The sequence below is a fragment of the Procambarus clarkii genome, chromosome 43 (assembly GCF_040958095.1).
Source record: "Procambarus clarkii isolate CNS0578487 chromosome 43, FALCON_Pclarkii_2.0, whole genome shotgun sequence".
Taxonomy (NCBI): Eukaryota; Metazoa; Arthropoda; class Malacostraca; order Decapoda; family Cambaridae; genus Procambarus; species Procambarus clarkii.
In genome coordinates this window covers 24,152,452-24,169,600 of record NC_091192.1, presented here as the reverse complement: position 1 = coordinate 24,169,600, position 17,149 = coordinate 24,152,452, and the positions used below count along the sequence as shown (strand labels likewise).

Genomic DNA, 17,149 nt, shown 5'->3' with positions numbered 1-17,149 from the left:
GGTCTCCATGAAAGTGGTGACCTGACTCCTAATCACTCTCTCAAATACTTTTATGATGTGCGATGTTAGTGCAACTGGTCTATAATTTTTTGCCAATGCTTTGCTCCCTCCCTTGTGTAGAGGGGCTATGTCTGCTATTTTAAGTGCATCTGGTATCTCCCCCGTGTCCAAGCTCTTCCTCCACACTATACTGAGTGCCTGTGCTACCGGCACTTTGCATTTCTTTATAAATATTGAATTCCATGAGTCTGGACCTGGGGCCGAGTGCATGGGCATGTTTTCAATTTCTTTTTCAAAATTTAGTGCGCTCGTGTTTATATCAGTTATATTTACAGGGGTTTGAATATCCCGCATAAAGAAATTGTCTGGATCTTCCACCTTCATGTTGTTTATTGGAGTGCTAAACATGTCCTCATACTGCTTTTTTAGGATTTCACTAATTTCTTTGTCATCCTCCGTGTATGAACCTTCACTTGTACGAATAGGTCCAATACTGGCAGTGGTTTTTGCTTTTGATTTCGCATATGAGAAGAAATATTTTGGATTTTTCTTTATTTCCTGAATTGCTTTCTGTTCTAACTGCCTTTCTTCAGTTCCATATGAGTGTTTCAATTTCCGCTCGATTTCTTCAATCTCCCTATTTAAATTATTCCTTCTTTGACGGGAAATTCGTGTCTGCATAAGCAGTTTTTTTCCTGCGTTTATAGTGTCGTCTGCGTTCTCTTTCTACGTTAGATCTCTTTCTGGCTTTCCTCAAAGGAACATGTTTCAGACAGACTTGATACGCTTCTGAAGTCAGTTTTTCTATTCCTTCTGTAGGACTTGTATTATTTAGAACAGTTCCCCATGGAATGTTTGTAAGTTCCCTGTTTATTATCTCCCAGTCTATCCTTTTATTATTAAAATTGAATTTACTGAATAGCCCCTCTCGCTTTATCAACGTTTTAGGTCTATTCTGAGTATTGATGGTAGTTTGCACTTCAATGAGTTTGTGATCTGAGTATGTGGTATCTGATATCGTAATGTCTCTGATAATGTCTTCATTGTTCGTAAAGACCAGATCTAGAATATTTTCATTTCTCGTTGGCTCCGATATATGCTGATTGAGTGAAAATTTGTCACAGAATCTAAGTAGTTCTCTAATCTGTGGTTGGTTAGGTCCTGATAGATTTCCTGGTATAATATTATTGTTTGCTATTTTCCACCTGAGACTAGGCAAGTTGAAGTCACCTAGGAAGATAATATCAGGTATCGGGTTCTCCAAATTATCAAGGCTATTCTCTATTTTGCTTATCTGTTCTGTGAATTCCTCACCCGTTGCATCTGGCGGGAACAGTGTTCTCTGTTTCAATAACTTCTCTAAATTTCTTATCACTCTCATAGTCTAGTGTTGATGCACTCTCAAACATATACATAACTTCCTTTGGTACACAAGTTTCACTCTACAACTTTCTAAGCAATGTCCTTATGTCAAGGTGTGGAAATCTGGATTCTTAATCACTCTGTTGAAACATCAGATGTTAGGAACAAGTTTGTCACATTCCCTCTTAAATGTAAATTCTGTACACTGTTTTACATCTTCCTCTGTATGTCTATTAGTTTACTTTTTCCACATGAGCAGTAATTTTTTCCCCATGAACCTGTGCTTGTAACAGGCATTTTCCCCATACCTTTCAAATCATATTCAGTATATTACAGACAGTAGACAAGGTTATGTAACAGATGTATGTTACTAAGTTACTGCATGTATATATAGGAAACATTAATATCGTGGAAGACCATTGAAACAATACGAGTTGCTTGCACAATTCTTAGCCTTTTGATGCACAGATAATCTGATCACAAATAATTCAGAGTTTGCTGTTTACTATGCATATGAAAGTCACAAAGTCTTTTCTTAATGATTCAGTTTTTAACAGGAATTTTCAGGTTGTGTGTTTGAGTTGTAACTGTGAAATAGAGTATTTACCTTGCACTTTCACTGTGTATTTTAAAATAACTTGCTAAACTACCAGCCACAGTCAAAATGCCGGTTGTGTGGTACAGTGAATGGTGTGCGTGTCACTCACACAGTCGATTAGACATTGTTGGGTCTGGCTAGAAACTGGTTGGGTGACTGCAGAGGCAGCCTTGTCCTGGGGTTAGAGGATATTGATAAACATAACAGGCTTCCTGTCCCCAAAAGTTGGAAACCAAACCAAAATTTTTGCCATGAAACTGATATAACAAATAAAATATACTATACCAGTATCTTGCATAACCACTATTAAAGCAACTGCTTTTGGCAGCTTCTAGATTCATTTTCATGACTCCAGCAGCCAGGTGACCTCACCTGGCTGCTCACTTTGCTGGAAGACATTCGAGTTCGGGGAGACATGATCACCACATACAAAATTCTCAGGGGAATTGACAGGGTACCTTGAGGCTACCTTGAGGTGCTTCCGGGGCTTAGTGTCCCCGCGGCCCGGTCGTCGACCAGGCCTCCTGGTTGCTGGACTGATCAACCAGGCTGTTAGACGCGGCTGCTCGCAGCCTGACGTATGAGTCACAGCCTGGTTGATCAGGTATCCTTTGGAGGTGCTTATCCAGTTCTCTCTTGAACACTGTGAGGGGTTTGCCAGTTATGCCCCTTATGTGTAGTGGAAGCGTGTTGAACAGTCTCGGGCCTCTGATGTTGATAGAGTTCTCTCTCAGAGTACCTGTTGCACCTCTGCTTTTCAACGGGGGTATTCTGCACATCCTGCCATGTCTTCTGGTCTCATGTGGTGTTATTTCTGTGTGCAGGTTTGGGACCAGCCCCTCAATTATTTTCCACGTGTAAATTATTATGTATCTCTCCCGCCTGCGCTCAAGGGAGTACAGATTTAGGCTCTTTAGTCGGTCCCAGTAATTTAGATGTTTTACTGAGTGGATTCTAGCAGTAAAGGATCTCTGCACGCTCTCTAGGTCAGCAATTTCTCCAGCTTTGAAAGGGGCTGTCATTGTGCAGCAGTACTCCACTCTAGATAGCACAAGCGTTTTGAAAAGTATCATCATCGGTATAGCATCTCTAGTGTGAAAAGTTCTTGTTATCCAACCTGTCATTTTTCTTGCAGTTGTGACGGCTACTTTATTGTGTTCTTTAAAGGTAAGGTCTTCCGACATGAGTACACCCAGGTCCTTTACATTGCCTTTTCGTTCTATGTTATGATTTGCCTGCGTTTTGTACGTGGTTCCTGTTTTTATGTTTTCAATTTTTCCGTAGCGCATGAGCTGAAACTTATCCTCGTTGAATACCATATTATTTTCTGTAGCCCATAGAAAGACCTGATCTACATCTGATTGGAGGTTTGCCGTGTCCTCTATGTTGCCAACTCTCATGAAAATCCTAGTGTCATCTGCAAAGGATGATACAGTGCTATAGGTTGTGTTCTGGTCTATGTCCGAAATGAGGATGAGAAAAAGTACTGGAGCAAGCACAGTACCCTGGGGGACTGAGCTCTTCACGGTTGATGGGCTGGATTTTATTTTGTTGACTATTACACATTGGGTTCTGTCAGTCAGGAAATTGTAGATCCATCTGCCTATTTTCCCGGTAATTCCTTTTGAACGCATTTTATGTGCAATAACACCATGGTCACATTTATCAAAAGCTTTTGCGAAATCTGTGTAAATTACATCAGCGTTTTGTTTGTCTTCCATAGCATCTAATGCCATATCATAGTGGTCCAGCAACTGCGACAGGCAAGAGCGCCCTGTTCTGAAACCATGTTGTCCGGGGTTATGGAGATGCTGTGATTCCATGTATTTTGTGATCTTACTCCTTAGCACTCTCTCAAAAATTTTTATGATGTGCGATGTTAGTGCTATCGGTCTGTAATTTTTTGCCTCTGCCTTATTTCCTCCTTTATGGAGTGGTGCTATCTCTGCTGTTTTTAGTATGTCAGGGATAACGCCAGTATCTAGGCTTTGTCTCCACAGAATGTGAAGGGCCTGCGATAGTGGTTTTTTACAGTTCTTGATGAATATGGAGTTCCAAGAATCCGGGCCTGGTGCAGAGTGCATAGGCATACTGTTTATGGCTTCTTCAAAATCTAGTGGGGATAGGGCGACGTCTGATATGTGATTTGATGTTGGTATCATATCCATGAAAAATTCATTTGGGTTATCAATCTTTAGTGCATTTAATGGCTCACTGAAAACAGAGTCGTACTGCTTCCTCAGTAACTCGCTCATTTCTTTGTTGTCATCTGTGAAAGTTCCATCTCCCTTTCGCAGGGGCCCGATACTAGATGTGGTTTTTGATCTTGATTTTGCATAGGAGAAAAAATATTTCGGATTTCTCTCTATTTCACTGATGGCCTTTTGCTCTCTTTGCCTCTCCTGGGTTTTGTATGATTCTTGTAGCTTGAGTTCAATTGTTTCTATTTCTCTACCTAACCTTCTTCGCCGTTCTTGAGATAGGGTGCGACTCTCAAGTTGTTCCGCGATTCGTTTTCTTCGCCTATATAAGGAACGACGTTCCCGTTCCAATCTGCATCTCTTTCTCTTTTTTCTTAGGGGTATGCGGTTTGAACATATTTCTAGTGCTACTGAGCTTATTTTTTCCAGGCACCGGTTCAGGTTTGCATTTCCTAGCTGTTCTTCCCAGTTTATTTCTGTGAAGTCCTGGTTTATTTGCTCCCAGTTTATCCGTTTATTATTGAAGTTGAGTTTGCTGAAATCTCCTCCACCGGGAATCTGGACTGGTTTTGGAGGTCCATTCCCCATGGTTGTCAGTACCTCAATTAAGTTGTGATCTGAGTAACAGGTATTTGTAATCATTATGTTCCCGATCAACTCATCATTATTAGTGAAAATGAGGTCCAGCGTGTTCTCCTTCCTAGTTGGTTCTACTATTTGCTGGTTTAAGGCAAACCTATCGCACATCCGTAGCAGGTCATTTGCATGTGCCTGCTCATTTAGGCTACTTCCTGGTATTCTTTCTGATATTACTGTATTAGCCAGGTGCTTCCATTTCAGGTGCCGTAGGTTGAAGTCCCCAAGCAGGATGATGTTCGGAGCTGGATTTGTGAGGTTTTCCAAGCAGTGCTCTATTTTCATTAGTTGGTCTTTAAACTGCTGAGGGTTTGCCTCCGGTGACTTATATACAAGGACAACAACTACATTTAGGATCTCTATTTTGACTATCAAAGGGTATCTATATTGGGTATATTGGGTATATTGACTATCTAGGGTAGATAAAGATGGATTATTTAACACGGGTGGTACACACACAAGGGTACACAGGTGGGAGCTGAGTACCCAAATGAGCCACAGAGACATTAGAAAGAACTTGTTCAGTGTCAGAGTAGTTAGTAACTGGAATGCTCTAGGAAGTGATGTGGTGGAGGCTGACTCCATACACAGTTTCCAATGTAGATATGATAGAGCCCAGTAGGTTCAGGAATATGTACACCAGTTGATTGACGGTTGAGAGGCGGGACCAAGGAGCCAGAGCTCAACCCCCGCAAGCACAACTAGGTGAATACACACACACACACACACACACACACACACACACACACACACACACACACACACACACACACACACACACACACACTCACACACACACTTTCTAATGCATTGGAATGCATTAGGAAGTGATGTGGTGGAGGCTGACTCCATACACAGTTTCAAGTGTAGATATGATAGAGCCCAATAGGCTCAGGAACCTGTACACCTGTTGATTGACGGTTGAGAGGCGGGACCAAAGAGCCGGAGCTCAACCCCCGCAAACATAACCGGGTGAGTACAACTAGGTGAGTACACACACACACACACACACCCATACACATATGTACGTACGTATCTACACACACACACATACATATATATGGATAGAGTTCCTTTTACTTGATGCATCTGTTCACCTAGCAGTAACATGGTACTTGGGTGTTAGTGCGGGCTGCATCCTGCAAATGGGTGCGCAAGAGAGAGCAATATATGTAGTAGATATGATAAAGAAAAAGTACTCCTTGAGTCAATACATTAGACACTCGACGGTTAGAAAGGCGGGGTCCAAGAGCTAGCAGCTCGGTCCTGGAGGCAAACAATAGTAAATACAGATAGTAAACACACAGACACATGTACATAGGTAATTTTTATAATTGTATATTTTGAAAGATATAAAGAGGGATAAGAGCGGATAAAGTCATTGTGAGTAATTGTGTGAACATTGAGTAAGGTGATTGTTAGAGGCAGAGACTGAGGGCGTCTCGCCTACTCTCCTCTCTTTGTTCCAGTAACCACCTCACTCTCCTCCTCCTCCTCCTCCTCCACCTCCTCTTCCACCTCCTCCTCCTCCATAAAGTGCCTCAACATCTCACCACCCATTTACAGTCCAGTTTGTCCTATACTACGAGTTCACCATTATAAATGGTTAACTCTGGTCCAGCGAGTTAGCTTGTTAATTCATGGGTTTGGCGGTAGTTTGCAACTTGGAGGCCGGCTCTTATTGATTCCCCCGCGTCTCAGTTGACGGTTTCCATTTATTGTCTCGATTTATTTCCTCCCCCCCCTTTTTTATTATATTTTTGGCCCGATAAGAAATAGTCTCGTGACATTCTTGTGTTTCACGACATTCGCATGAGGAGATAGGCAGACACTACGTCAAGGGTGAGAGAGGAAGCCTGCTAGAGGGAATTCCTGCGCTACGCTCCACACACACCCGGTTATATAAATCCTGGCCCATGTTGCGGCTCTGATTCTATATTGATAATGTAATAACAGTTGCTTGCGTGGCTATACCTCCTTCAAGCTTTATAGTTGTTTTAGAGTTACCTGGATTGTGTCTCTGTGCGTTCGTCGGCAAGGATTGGGCATGGCTGTAATGGGAGTTATGATAAGAGTATATGCTGGGGGAAGAGCGCCCCACAGCCACCCGGCCAGCCAGACAGAGCCAGAGAGAGCCCCAGCCAGCCAGCCAGCCAGAGACCCAGAGCCAACCAGCCAGCCAGCTAGCCAGCCAGCCAGAGAGAGTCAGAGCCAGCGAGAGCCAGCCAGACAGCCAGAGCCAGTGAGCCAGTCAGAGAGAGCCAGCCAGCCAGAGAAAGCCAGAGCCAGTCAGTCAGCCAGCCAGTCAGCCAGAGCCAGCCAGCCTGCCAGCCAGCCAGCCAGCCTGCCAGCCAGCCAGCCAGCCAGCCAGCCAGCCAGTCAGCCAGCCAGCGCCAGTCAGAGAGAGCCAGCCAGCCAGCCAGCCAGCCGAGGGAGTGAGTAAAAGAGGAATGGTTAGAGTGAGAGTAAAAACGAGCAGGGTCAGTAATTGGAGAGTAGGAGGAGAGGGAGTACGGGAATATGAGAGGAAAGTGCAGTTGGAGTTTGTTTACAAGCGAGATACTGCCCTTGGTGCTGAGCTGGTAGTGTGTGTGTGTGTGTGTGTGTGTGTGTGTGTGTGTGTGTGTGTGTGTGTGTGTGTGTGTGTGTGTGTGCGTGTTCCCAGGGGTAATGGGAGGTGTTCACACGCGAGAATGTGACACTGCAGAACTTAATTTTCCGAGCCGGGATACAATCTACAACAGTTGTCTAACTCGCATATATATATGTTTACTGCTAGGTGAACAGAGGCATCAGGCGTTAGGGAACGTGCCCAAGCTCACTGGCCTTCACGACTATTTATTAATTATACTTATGGTTTAATCACTTAGCATCGTAGCGTTGAGTGCGTTGAGAGAGGCATCCAGCACTTGGGGGAGCGTTGAGACTTGGTTGATGGGGTTCTGGGAGTTCTTCTACTCCCCAGAGTAGAAGACTTGAGAGAGTTTGGTCCACTAGGCTGTTGCTTGGAGCGGCAGCAGGTACACTAGGGGCAGGTGGGGGAGGCAGCAGGTACACTAGGGGCAGGTGGGGGAGGCAGCAGGTACACTAGGGCAGGTGGGGGAGGCAGCAGGTACACTAGGGGCAGGTGGGGGAGGCAGCAGGTACACTAGGGGCAGGTGGGGGAGGCAGCAGGTACACTAGGGCAGGTGGGGGTGGCAGCAGGTACACTAGGGCAGGTGGGGGAGGCAGCAGGTACACTAGGGGCAGGTGGGGGAAGCAGCAGGTACACTAGGGGCAGGTGGGGTAGGCAGCAGGTACACTAGGGGCAGGTGGGGGAGGCAGCAGGTACACTAGGGGCAGGTGGGGGAGGCAGCAGGTACACTAGGGGCAGGTGGGGGAGGCAGCAGGGAAACAAGGCATGTGAGTCATCAACACAAGAGATAATAGACAGTTTAGGTGGGAGGAAATTCCACCATAAACCCTGAGAATAAAGCTACTCACGGTACCGGAAACACGCCATCCAACACTCCCAGGCTTACCTACAAAACAAACAGTAAAATGTATTGTAGCCTACCTTCCAATAAACAGAAGAATAATAAACCAAAAAATATATTTACATCGAGACTGTAAAACTATTACAAATAGGTAACAAAGTATTAGAGGTAAAATATTATGAAGGGGGTGCAGGCGGACAACATTGTTGTGCGGGTAACAGGGTTAACCTTTAGCAGATGTAGGCTAGGCAACCCGTGTAAGTTATCAAGGACGTGCGCCATTACTACCCCATGTTGGCCGCAGAATGTTAAAGACGGGGTACCGCTCTCACTAGGTTATTCCCGGGCATTAACATGGACCAGCATGAGAGGCTTCCCTCCAGCGTGCTCCTCATCTCGTTTCGTCTCTCTTGTTTTACTGCTCTGTGGTTCCGTCAATCATGAGACACGTGGGTGGTAGGACGTACACCGGAGTTACCACGAGGTGTACATCCTACCGGTTGATTACACCGGTGTTACCACGAGGTGAGGCCTCCTGCCACTAGGACGGAGAGAGATTGCGACACATGTGAGCGCACTCGCTGCGGCCCCAACCTCTCCACCCTTCAGCGACGCAACACACAGGAGGTGGGGGTCACAGAACATAGGTTTTCTTCATGATATACAAGCTCAATGACTAGTTCCATAATCTTTAGCCTATAAGGGGACTTCAACGTCAGGTACCTCAATAACTCCACAGAAGCGACAGTTTTGACAGTGAGAGATACGGTAATACAGAACATGGCCGGAGCGTAGTAGAAAATAAGTCCCGTTGCGGAGTTAGGATTCCATGACCACGATTAGAGAACACGCGTGTGAATGAACATGACGGGGTCTATTACTCCAACTTTCCACCTGTAAATATACGTACCTACCCTTTGCGACGGTTCCGGGGAACAACGTCCCCGCGGCCCAGTCCCTGACCAGGCTTCCTGGTTTGTCATCAGGTCAACCAGGCGAACCTAGTTACTTTGTGTTGATTTCGGGGACAGCCAACCAATATACGATATATTCCTGAGATATATTCCTGAAATAAATGTTGAAGGAACTGTGTGAATTCATCAAGGATACTCTCTCATTTTCAAGTCCGACCTAATAATACATACAAAAATAATACAGAAGCAGCAAAGGCAATAACAATGAAGCAGCAGATGCAACAACGTACAATGAAGCAGCAGAAGCAACGACAATGAAGGAGTAGAAGCAACTACAACGAAGGAGCAGAAGCAACTACAATGAAGGAGCAGAAGCAACAACAATGAAGCGGCAGAAGCAACTACAACGAAGGAGCAGAAGCAACAACAATGAAGGAGCAGAAGCAACTACAATGAAGGAGCAGAAGCAACAACAATGAAGGAGCAGAAGCAACTACAATGAAGGAGCAGAAGCATCAACAATGAAGGAGCAGAAGCAATAACAATGAAGCAGCAAAAGCAGCAACGATGAAGCAGCAGTGGAAACAAGTAACAAGGCAACAACAGGGAGAAGGGGGAGGTAACAACATGCAACAGCAGTAATGGAAGCAGCAACAGCAGTAATGGAAGCAGCAACAGCAGTAATGGAAGCAGCAACAGCAGTAATGGAAGCAGCAACAGCAGTAATGGAAGCAGCAACAGCAGTAATGGAAGCAAATACCACAGGCGAAAGCAATAACAGCCTCATATAATAGGCCCCATAAGCCAATAGACCTCTATAGCTTTCTCTAAGCAACATAAACAGCAGCAGAAAAAAAACAATGCAGAAGTAACAATGGCAGCCAAATAATACAAAAGCATAACCAGACTCAGCAGCAGTGGATACACCACAGACAACAGCAGCAGAACCACCACAAGCAACAACAGCAGATACACAACAAACAACAGCAGCAGAACCATCACAAGCAACAACAGCAGATACACAACAAACAACAGCAGCAGAACCACCACAAGCAACAACAGCAGATACACAACAAACAACAGCAGCAGAACCATCACAAGCAACAGCAGCAGATACACCACAAACAACAGCAGCAGATACACCACAAGCAACAACAGTGGATACACCACAAGCAACAACAGTGGATACACCACAAGCAACAGCAGTTGATACACGACAAGCAACAGCAGCAGATACACCACAAGCAACAACAGTGGATACACCACAAGCAGCAACAGTGGATACACCACAAGCAACAGCAGCAGATACACCACAAGCAACAACAGTGGATACACCACAAGCAACAACAGTGGATACACCACAAGCAACAACAGTGGATACACCACAAGCAACAGCAGTTGATACACGACAAGCAACAGCAGCAGATACACCACAAGCAACAATAGTGGATACACCACAAGCAACAACAGTGGATACACCACAAGCAACAGCAGTAGATACACCACAAGCAACAACAGTAGATACACCACAAGCAACAACAGTAGATACACCACAAGCAACAGCAGCAGACTCACCACAAGCAACAGCAGCAGATACACCACAAGCAACAACAGTGGATACACCACAAGCAACAGCAGTGGATACACCACAAGCAACAACAGTGGATACACCACAAGCTACAGCAGTAGATACACCACAAGCAACAACAGTGGATACACCACAAGCAACAACAGTGGATACACCACAAGCAACAACAGTGGATACACCACAAGCAACAACAGTGGATACACCACAAGTAACAACAGTAGATACACCACAAGCAACAACAGCAAATACACCACAAGCAACAGCAGCAGATACACCACAAGCAACAACAGTGGATACACCACAAGCAACAACAGTGGATACACCACAAGCAACAACAGTGGATACACCACAAGCAACAACAGTAGATACACAACAAGCAACAACAGTGGATACACCACAAGCAACAACAGTGGATACACCACAAGCAATAGCAGTAGATACACCACAAGCAACAACAGTGGATACACCACAAGCAACAACAGTAGATACACCACAAGCAACAACAGTGGATACACCACAAGCAACAACAGCAAATACACCACAAGCAACAACAGTGGATACACCACAAGCAACAGCAGTGGATACACCACAAGCAACAACAGTGGATACACCACAAGTAACAACAGTGGATACACTACAAGCAACAACAGTGGATACACCACAAGCAACAACAGTGGATTCACCACAAGAAACATCAGCAGATACACCACAATCAACAGCAACAGTAATGGATGCACCACAATCTGATGGCTGAGTGGACAGCGTTCGGGATTCGTAGTCCTAAGGTTCCAGAATCGATCCCCGGCGGAGGCAGAAACACACGGGCAGTTTCCTTCACCTTGATGCACCTGTTCACCTAGCAGTAAATAGGTACCTAGGAGTTAGACAGCTGCTACGGGCTGCTTCCTGGGGGTGTGTAACAAAACGGAGGTCTGGTTGAGGACCGGGCTGCAGGGACGCTAAGTCCCGAAATCATCTCACGATAACTCAAGATAAAGCAACAACAGTGGATTACACCCCCAATCAACAGCAACAGCAGTGGATACACCACAATCAACAGCAACAGCAGTGGATACACCACAATCAACAGCAACAGCAGTGGATACACGACAATCTACAGCTACAGCAGTGGATACACCACAATCTACAGCAACAGCAGTGGATACACCACAAGCAACAGCAGACTTTTTACTTTCTTTTACTCTGACATTTTACTCCTGTTCCCAAAGCCATCCCAAAATGAAACTTATACCAAAGAGAGAATGCATTTAACTGTACTATACAAAATTTTTTCCCAATAAATTCAGTGATACTTAACTTATTCCTAAGGTAGGTATTCACTTTTTAATATGCTATACAGTATATCGAAAGTTAAATGCTGCATCATGTGATCATGAAGTGAAAATATTATGTACTTAATCTAAAACTAATTTCGATGAAAAATTTCTTCTTTAGCTTTGAAACAAGCATGATATGAAGGTTATACCTCTTTAGGAGAAAAGTTTATTAATTTTCTTTTTGAGCTTGTGAGCAAAAATTTTCTATTTCTTCTTTCACATTGGCAATCCTGCTGTATGAATATCATGCACAGCGGAGTGCTAAAATTTGTCATATACATGTTACTTTAAATACTCTACCATCCTACCAAATTTCACAAAAACTTCAAATGGTCGGGTTGAAAAGTTTTATAAGAAACTTTATTGTGGTGATCTTGAGATGATTTCGGGGCTTAGCGTTCCCATGGCCCGGTCCTTTACCAGGCCTTCTTTTTGCAGCCTGTCCTCCAAAAATGGGGAGGTAAGTGTAACAGCACAAGTGTAATTATGTACTATTCCTAGCAGTCAGGAATTGTACTTATTTTCACTTAGTATTAAACCGTACTGTCAAATATATTGTGAATATTTAAGTTTACCTGAAAAGCTGAATAGAAAACCACGACCTAACATAACCTTCTTCGTACAGTATTTGAAGATAAGCATTTTATTGTTTCTTAATTACAATTAGTACTTAACCTGTAGCTGTAATGATATTACAGTTTTATAAAACAAATAAAACAAAACTATTGCAATAAATTGTAAAGTAACTCAGGATATTTTCAAATTTTGTATAAAATCTCTATTGTTTAATAAAACTGAAAAAGAAATTTCTGATATTTAAAACCTGTGTATAGCAAATTGAACTTGAAAAATTCATCCTAAAATTCTGTGTGTCTTGACAGAAAATGAGGAGAATAAATGGGGAGGTAAATGTAATGGCACAAGTAAGTGTAATCATGTACTATTCCTAACAGTCAGGAAATGAACTAATTACACTTAGTATTAAACCGTACTGTCAGTCCATAGGATGGGTTGCCTTTTTGTTACACATTCCCAGGAAGCAGCCCGTAGCAGCTGTTTAACTACCAGGTACCTATTTACTGCTAGGTAAACAGGTGCATCAGAGTGAAGGAAACTCTGCCCATTTGTTTCCTCCTCTGCCGAGGATCGAACCCGAATCATGGCATGGCATGGAACAACTCACAATTGACAGTCGAGAGGCAAAAATAAAGAGCTGAGCTCTTTAGTTAAATAAAGAGCTCAACCCCTGCAGGTACAATCCATAAAATTTAAGGACTAAAGTTCATATAATCAAAATACAGTATATTTAAGGTTTAATTAATTAAAAAATTTACAATATGGCAAAAGGAAAAAATAATTCAGTTACATCATAATGGTGTTATGAGATTTTTGTGAGGGTCAGTTTGGCATAGCATCCCATGGCACTTTTTAGATTCCTCTTTATTTCACATATGGCCTTTTGCTCTCTAAGCCTCTCCTCAATTTTATATGATTCTTGCAGATTTAGCTCAATCGTTTATTCCTCTACATAGCCTTCCTTGTCATTCTTGGAAGTGGAGCATTTGAGATGTTCTGCAATTTTTTTTCTTCACCAATAGAGAGAACACTGTTCTCGTTCCAGTTTGCATCTCTTTCTCTTTTCCTTCAAGGAATAAGACTTGCACATATTTCTAGTGATACTGTGCCTATTTTCTCAAATCACTGGATTGCATTATCTAGTTTTTTTTCCATGATATTTATTTGAGATCTTGGTTATTTGTACCAGTTAATCAGTTCATAATTAAAATTGTATTTACTCAATTCTCCTCTTGAATTTGAGACTGGCTGCACAGGTCAATTGTCCATGCTTGTCTGAACTCCCATTAAGTTGTGATCTGAGTAGGAAGTATTTAATTAACATCATTATATTCCTAATCGTTTCATCATTGATTGTAAAAAGAATTTTTTTCTAATTTGCTGTTTTAGTTAAATCACATCACATCTGCATGAGGTCATTTGTTTGTGACTGTTTATTTAGACTGCTTCTCAGGATTTTCTTTGGTATAAACTGTATATACCACATTTTACCATTTCAGGTGCCATAAGTTGAAATCACTAAGATGATGTTTGGGGCAGGGTTTGTGAGGCTTTCTAGCAATACAGTACATATTTTATTATCATAGTTGGTCTTTAAACTGCTGAGGTTTGCTTCTAGTGATTTATATATAAGGACAATCAGCATTTAGAATTTATATTTTGATTATCAACACTTCCATATCAATGATATTATCACACCATATCATCTGTGGTGTTTGATCGTTCAATGCAGATTTAGCGTGTCTTTGAAGTATGTACAGGCTGACCTCACCATGCTTGATACCCTGTAGCATATGTTTCCTGTTACTCCTGAAAAAAATTGAATTCTGATATTCATATCTCACTGTTGTAATAGTCCTTTGTGTGAGTTTCAGTTACCTGAAGCATACCTGGAGAGGGTTCTGGAAGTTTTTCAACCCCTTCGAGCCTGACCTGAGGCCAGGCTCGACTTGTGATAACGTGGTCCAACAGGCTGTTGTTTGGAGCGGCCTGCAGGCCCACATATCCACCACAGCCTTGGTTGGTCCAGCACTTCTTGAAGTAAAGAATCTAGTTTTCTCTTAAAGACATCCACGGTTGTTCCGGCAACATTTCTTATGCTCAGTGGGAGGATGCTGAACAACCGTTGACCTCTGATGTTTATACAGTGTTCTCTGATTGTGCCTATGGCACCTCTGCTCTTCACTGGTTCTATTCTGCATTTTCTTACATTTTTTCACTCCAGTCTGTTGTTATTTTACTGTGTAGAATTGGTACCTGGCCCTTCAGTATATTCCATGTGTATATTATTTGATTCTAGTGAGTAGAAAGAGAGCATTTGGAGAGCTTTGAGGTGATCCCAATAATTTAGGTACTGTATCACATCTATGTATGCTGTATATGTTCTCTGTACTCCTGTCAGTTCTCAGTGTCGATTGCTCCAGGGATTTAGGCATCTGTTTGGGGTTATTTCCTGTGTTGGTTCTTCTCTGTGTACTAATGTCAGTTCTATGTGTACTCTGTACTCATATCTTCTAATGTCGGAAGACCTTACCTTCAAAGAGCCCAATAAAGTAGCCGTCACAACTGCAAAATAATTGACAGATTGGATAACAAGAACCTTTCACATTAGAGATGCTATACCTATGATGATACTCTTCAAGACACTAGTGCTCTCTAGGGTGGAATACTGTTGCATAAGGACATCCCATTTCAAAGCTGGAGAAATTGCTGACCTGGAGAGCGTGCAGAGATCCTTTACTGCTAGAATCCACTCAGTAAAACATCTAAACTATTGGGACGGACTAAAATCCTAAATCTGTATTCTCTAGAGAGCAGGTGGGAGAGATACATAATGATTTACAAGTGGGAAAAGAATAAAGAGAGGGCTGCTCCCAATCCTGCACACAGAAATAGCACCACATGAGACCAGAAGGCATGGCAGGATGTGTAGAATACCCCCGTTGAAGAACAGAAGTGCAAAAGGTACCCTGAAAGAGAACTCTATCAACATCAGAGGCCCGAGACTGTTCAACACGCTTCCACTACACATAAGGGGCTTAACTGGCCGACCTCTCACAGTGTTCAAGAGAAAAAACTATTGGCACCTCCAAAGGATACCTGATCAACCAGGATGTGATTCATACATAAGGCTGCAAGCAGCCACATCCAACAGCCTGGTTGACCAGTCCAGCAACAAGGAGACCTGGGCGATGACTGGGCCGTGGAGATGCTGAACCCCGAAACCAACTCAAGGTATACTCAAGGTATGTACTCCCTCTATTACAGCAACCTCTCCAGCTCTGAAGGGGAAAGTGAGTACTGAGCAGTACTCAAGATGGGACAGCAAATGTGATTTGAACAGTACAGCCATTGTGATGGGATCCCTGGATTTGAAAGTTCTCGTAATCCATGCTATCATATTTCTTCCTGATGCAATATTTGCTTGGTTATGCTCCCTAAACATTAGGTCATCAGATATCCTTATTCACAAATCCTTTACATGTTGCTTTCCTACTATGGGCAGATTTGATTGTGTTTTGTACCCTGTATTATGTTTAAGGTTCTCCTTTTTACCATACCTGATTACCTGGAATTTATCACTGTTAAACATCATGTTAGTTTCTGCTGCCCAGTTAAAAACTTTATTAATACTGTACTAGTATGTGCTTGTAATTTTTCAATGTCTTCAGCAGAGGTAATTTTCATGCTGATTTTTGTCATCTGCAAAGGATGATACAAAGCTGTGACTTGTATTTTTATCTATATCTGATATGAGAATAAGGAAAAGCAGTGGTGCAAGGACTGTACCCTGAGGTACAGAGCTTTCAACTGTGTTCGAACTCGATTTTATTTGATTAACTGTTACTCTGTTCTGTTCAAACAAAAAATTGAGTATCCACCATCCTATTTTATCAGTTATTCCCATTGTGACCTCATTTTGTGTGCTATTACTCCAGTCACATTTGTCAAATGCCTTTGCAAAGTCTGTGTGTACAACATCTTCATTTTGCTTTTCTTCTAGGGCTTCTGTGATTTTGTCATAGTGGTTTAGTAACTGTGACAAACAAGATTTCCCCGCTTTAAATACATGTTGTCCTGGGTTGTGTAATTCATTATTTTCCATAAAACTAGAAATCTGATTTCTGATCACTTTTTTTTATTTTTTTATTATGTGTGATGTTAGTGCAACTGGTCTAAAAAATTTTGCCAAAGCTTTACTAACCCCCTTGTGCAGAGGAACTATATCTGCAGATTTAAGTGCTGCTGGTATCTCCCCTGTATCCAGTCTCTTTCTCATACTCATAATATTGCAGAATTCCAATACAGTACTGACAAGCATATTGCATGTTCTGATTTCAGATCTGCATTCTGGGGGCTCCTAACACTTGGATGGCTCAACCTTTTGGGGGACGACCAGGCACCACCAGACCCTCAATCTTGTAATTTATATACATTTTGGTGTTTTCGGCACAATAAAAG

General features: G+C 42.7%; 1 protein-coding gene across 1 annotated transcript; it reads left to right on the top strand.

Annotated features, from left to right (window-relative positions):
• Nucleotides 1–9,754: 9,754 nt before the first annotated feature.
• On the top strand, nucleotides 9,755–10,633 carry LOC123755647 (sex-determining region Y protein-like). The gene is made up of 2 exons (XM_069340053.1): nucleotides 9,755–9,806; nucleotides 10,032–10,633. The coding sequence occupies exons 1-2, from the start codon at nucleotides 9,755–9,757 to the stop codon at nucleotides 10,631–10,633; spliced, it is 654 nt and encodes a 217-aa protein (XP_069196154.1).
• Nucleotides 10,634–17,149: the final 6,516 nt, after the last annotated feature.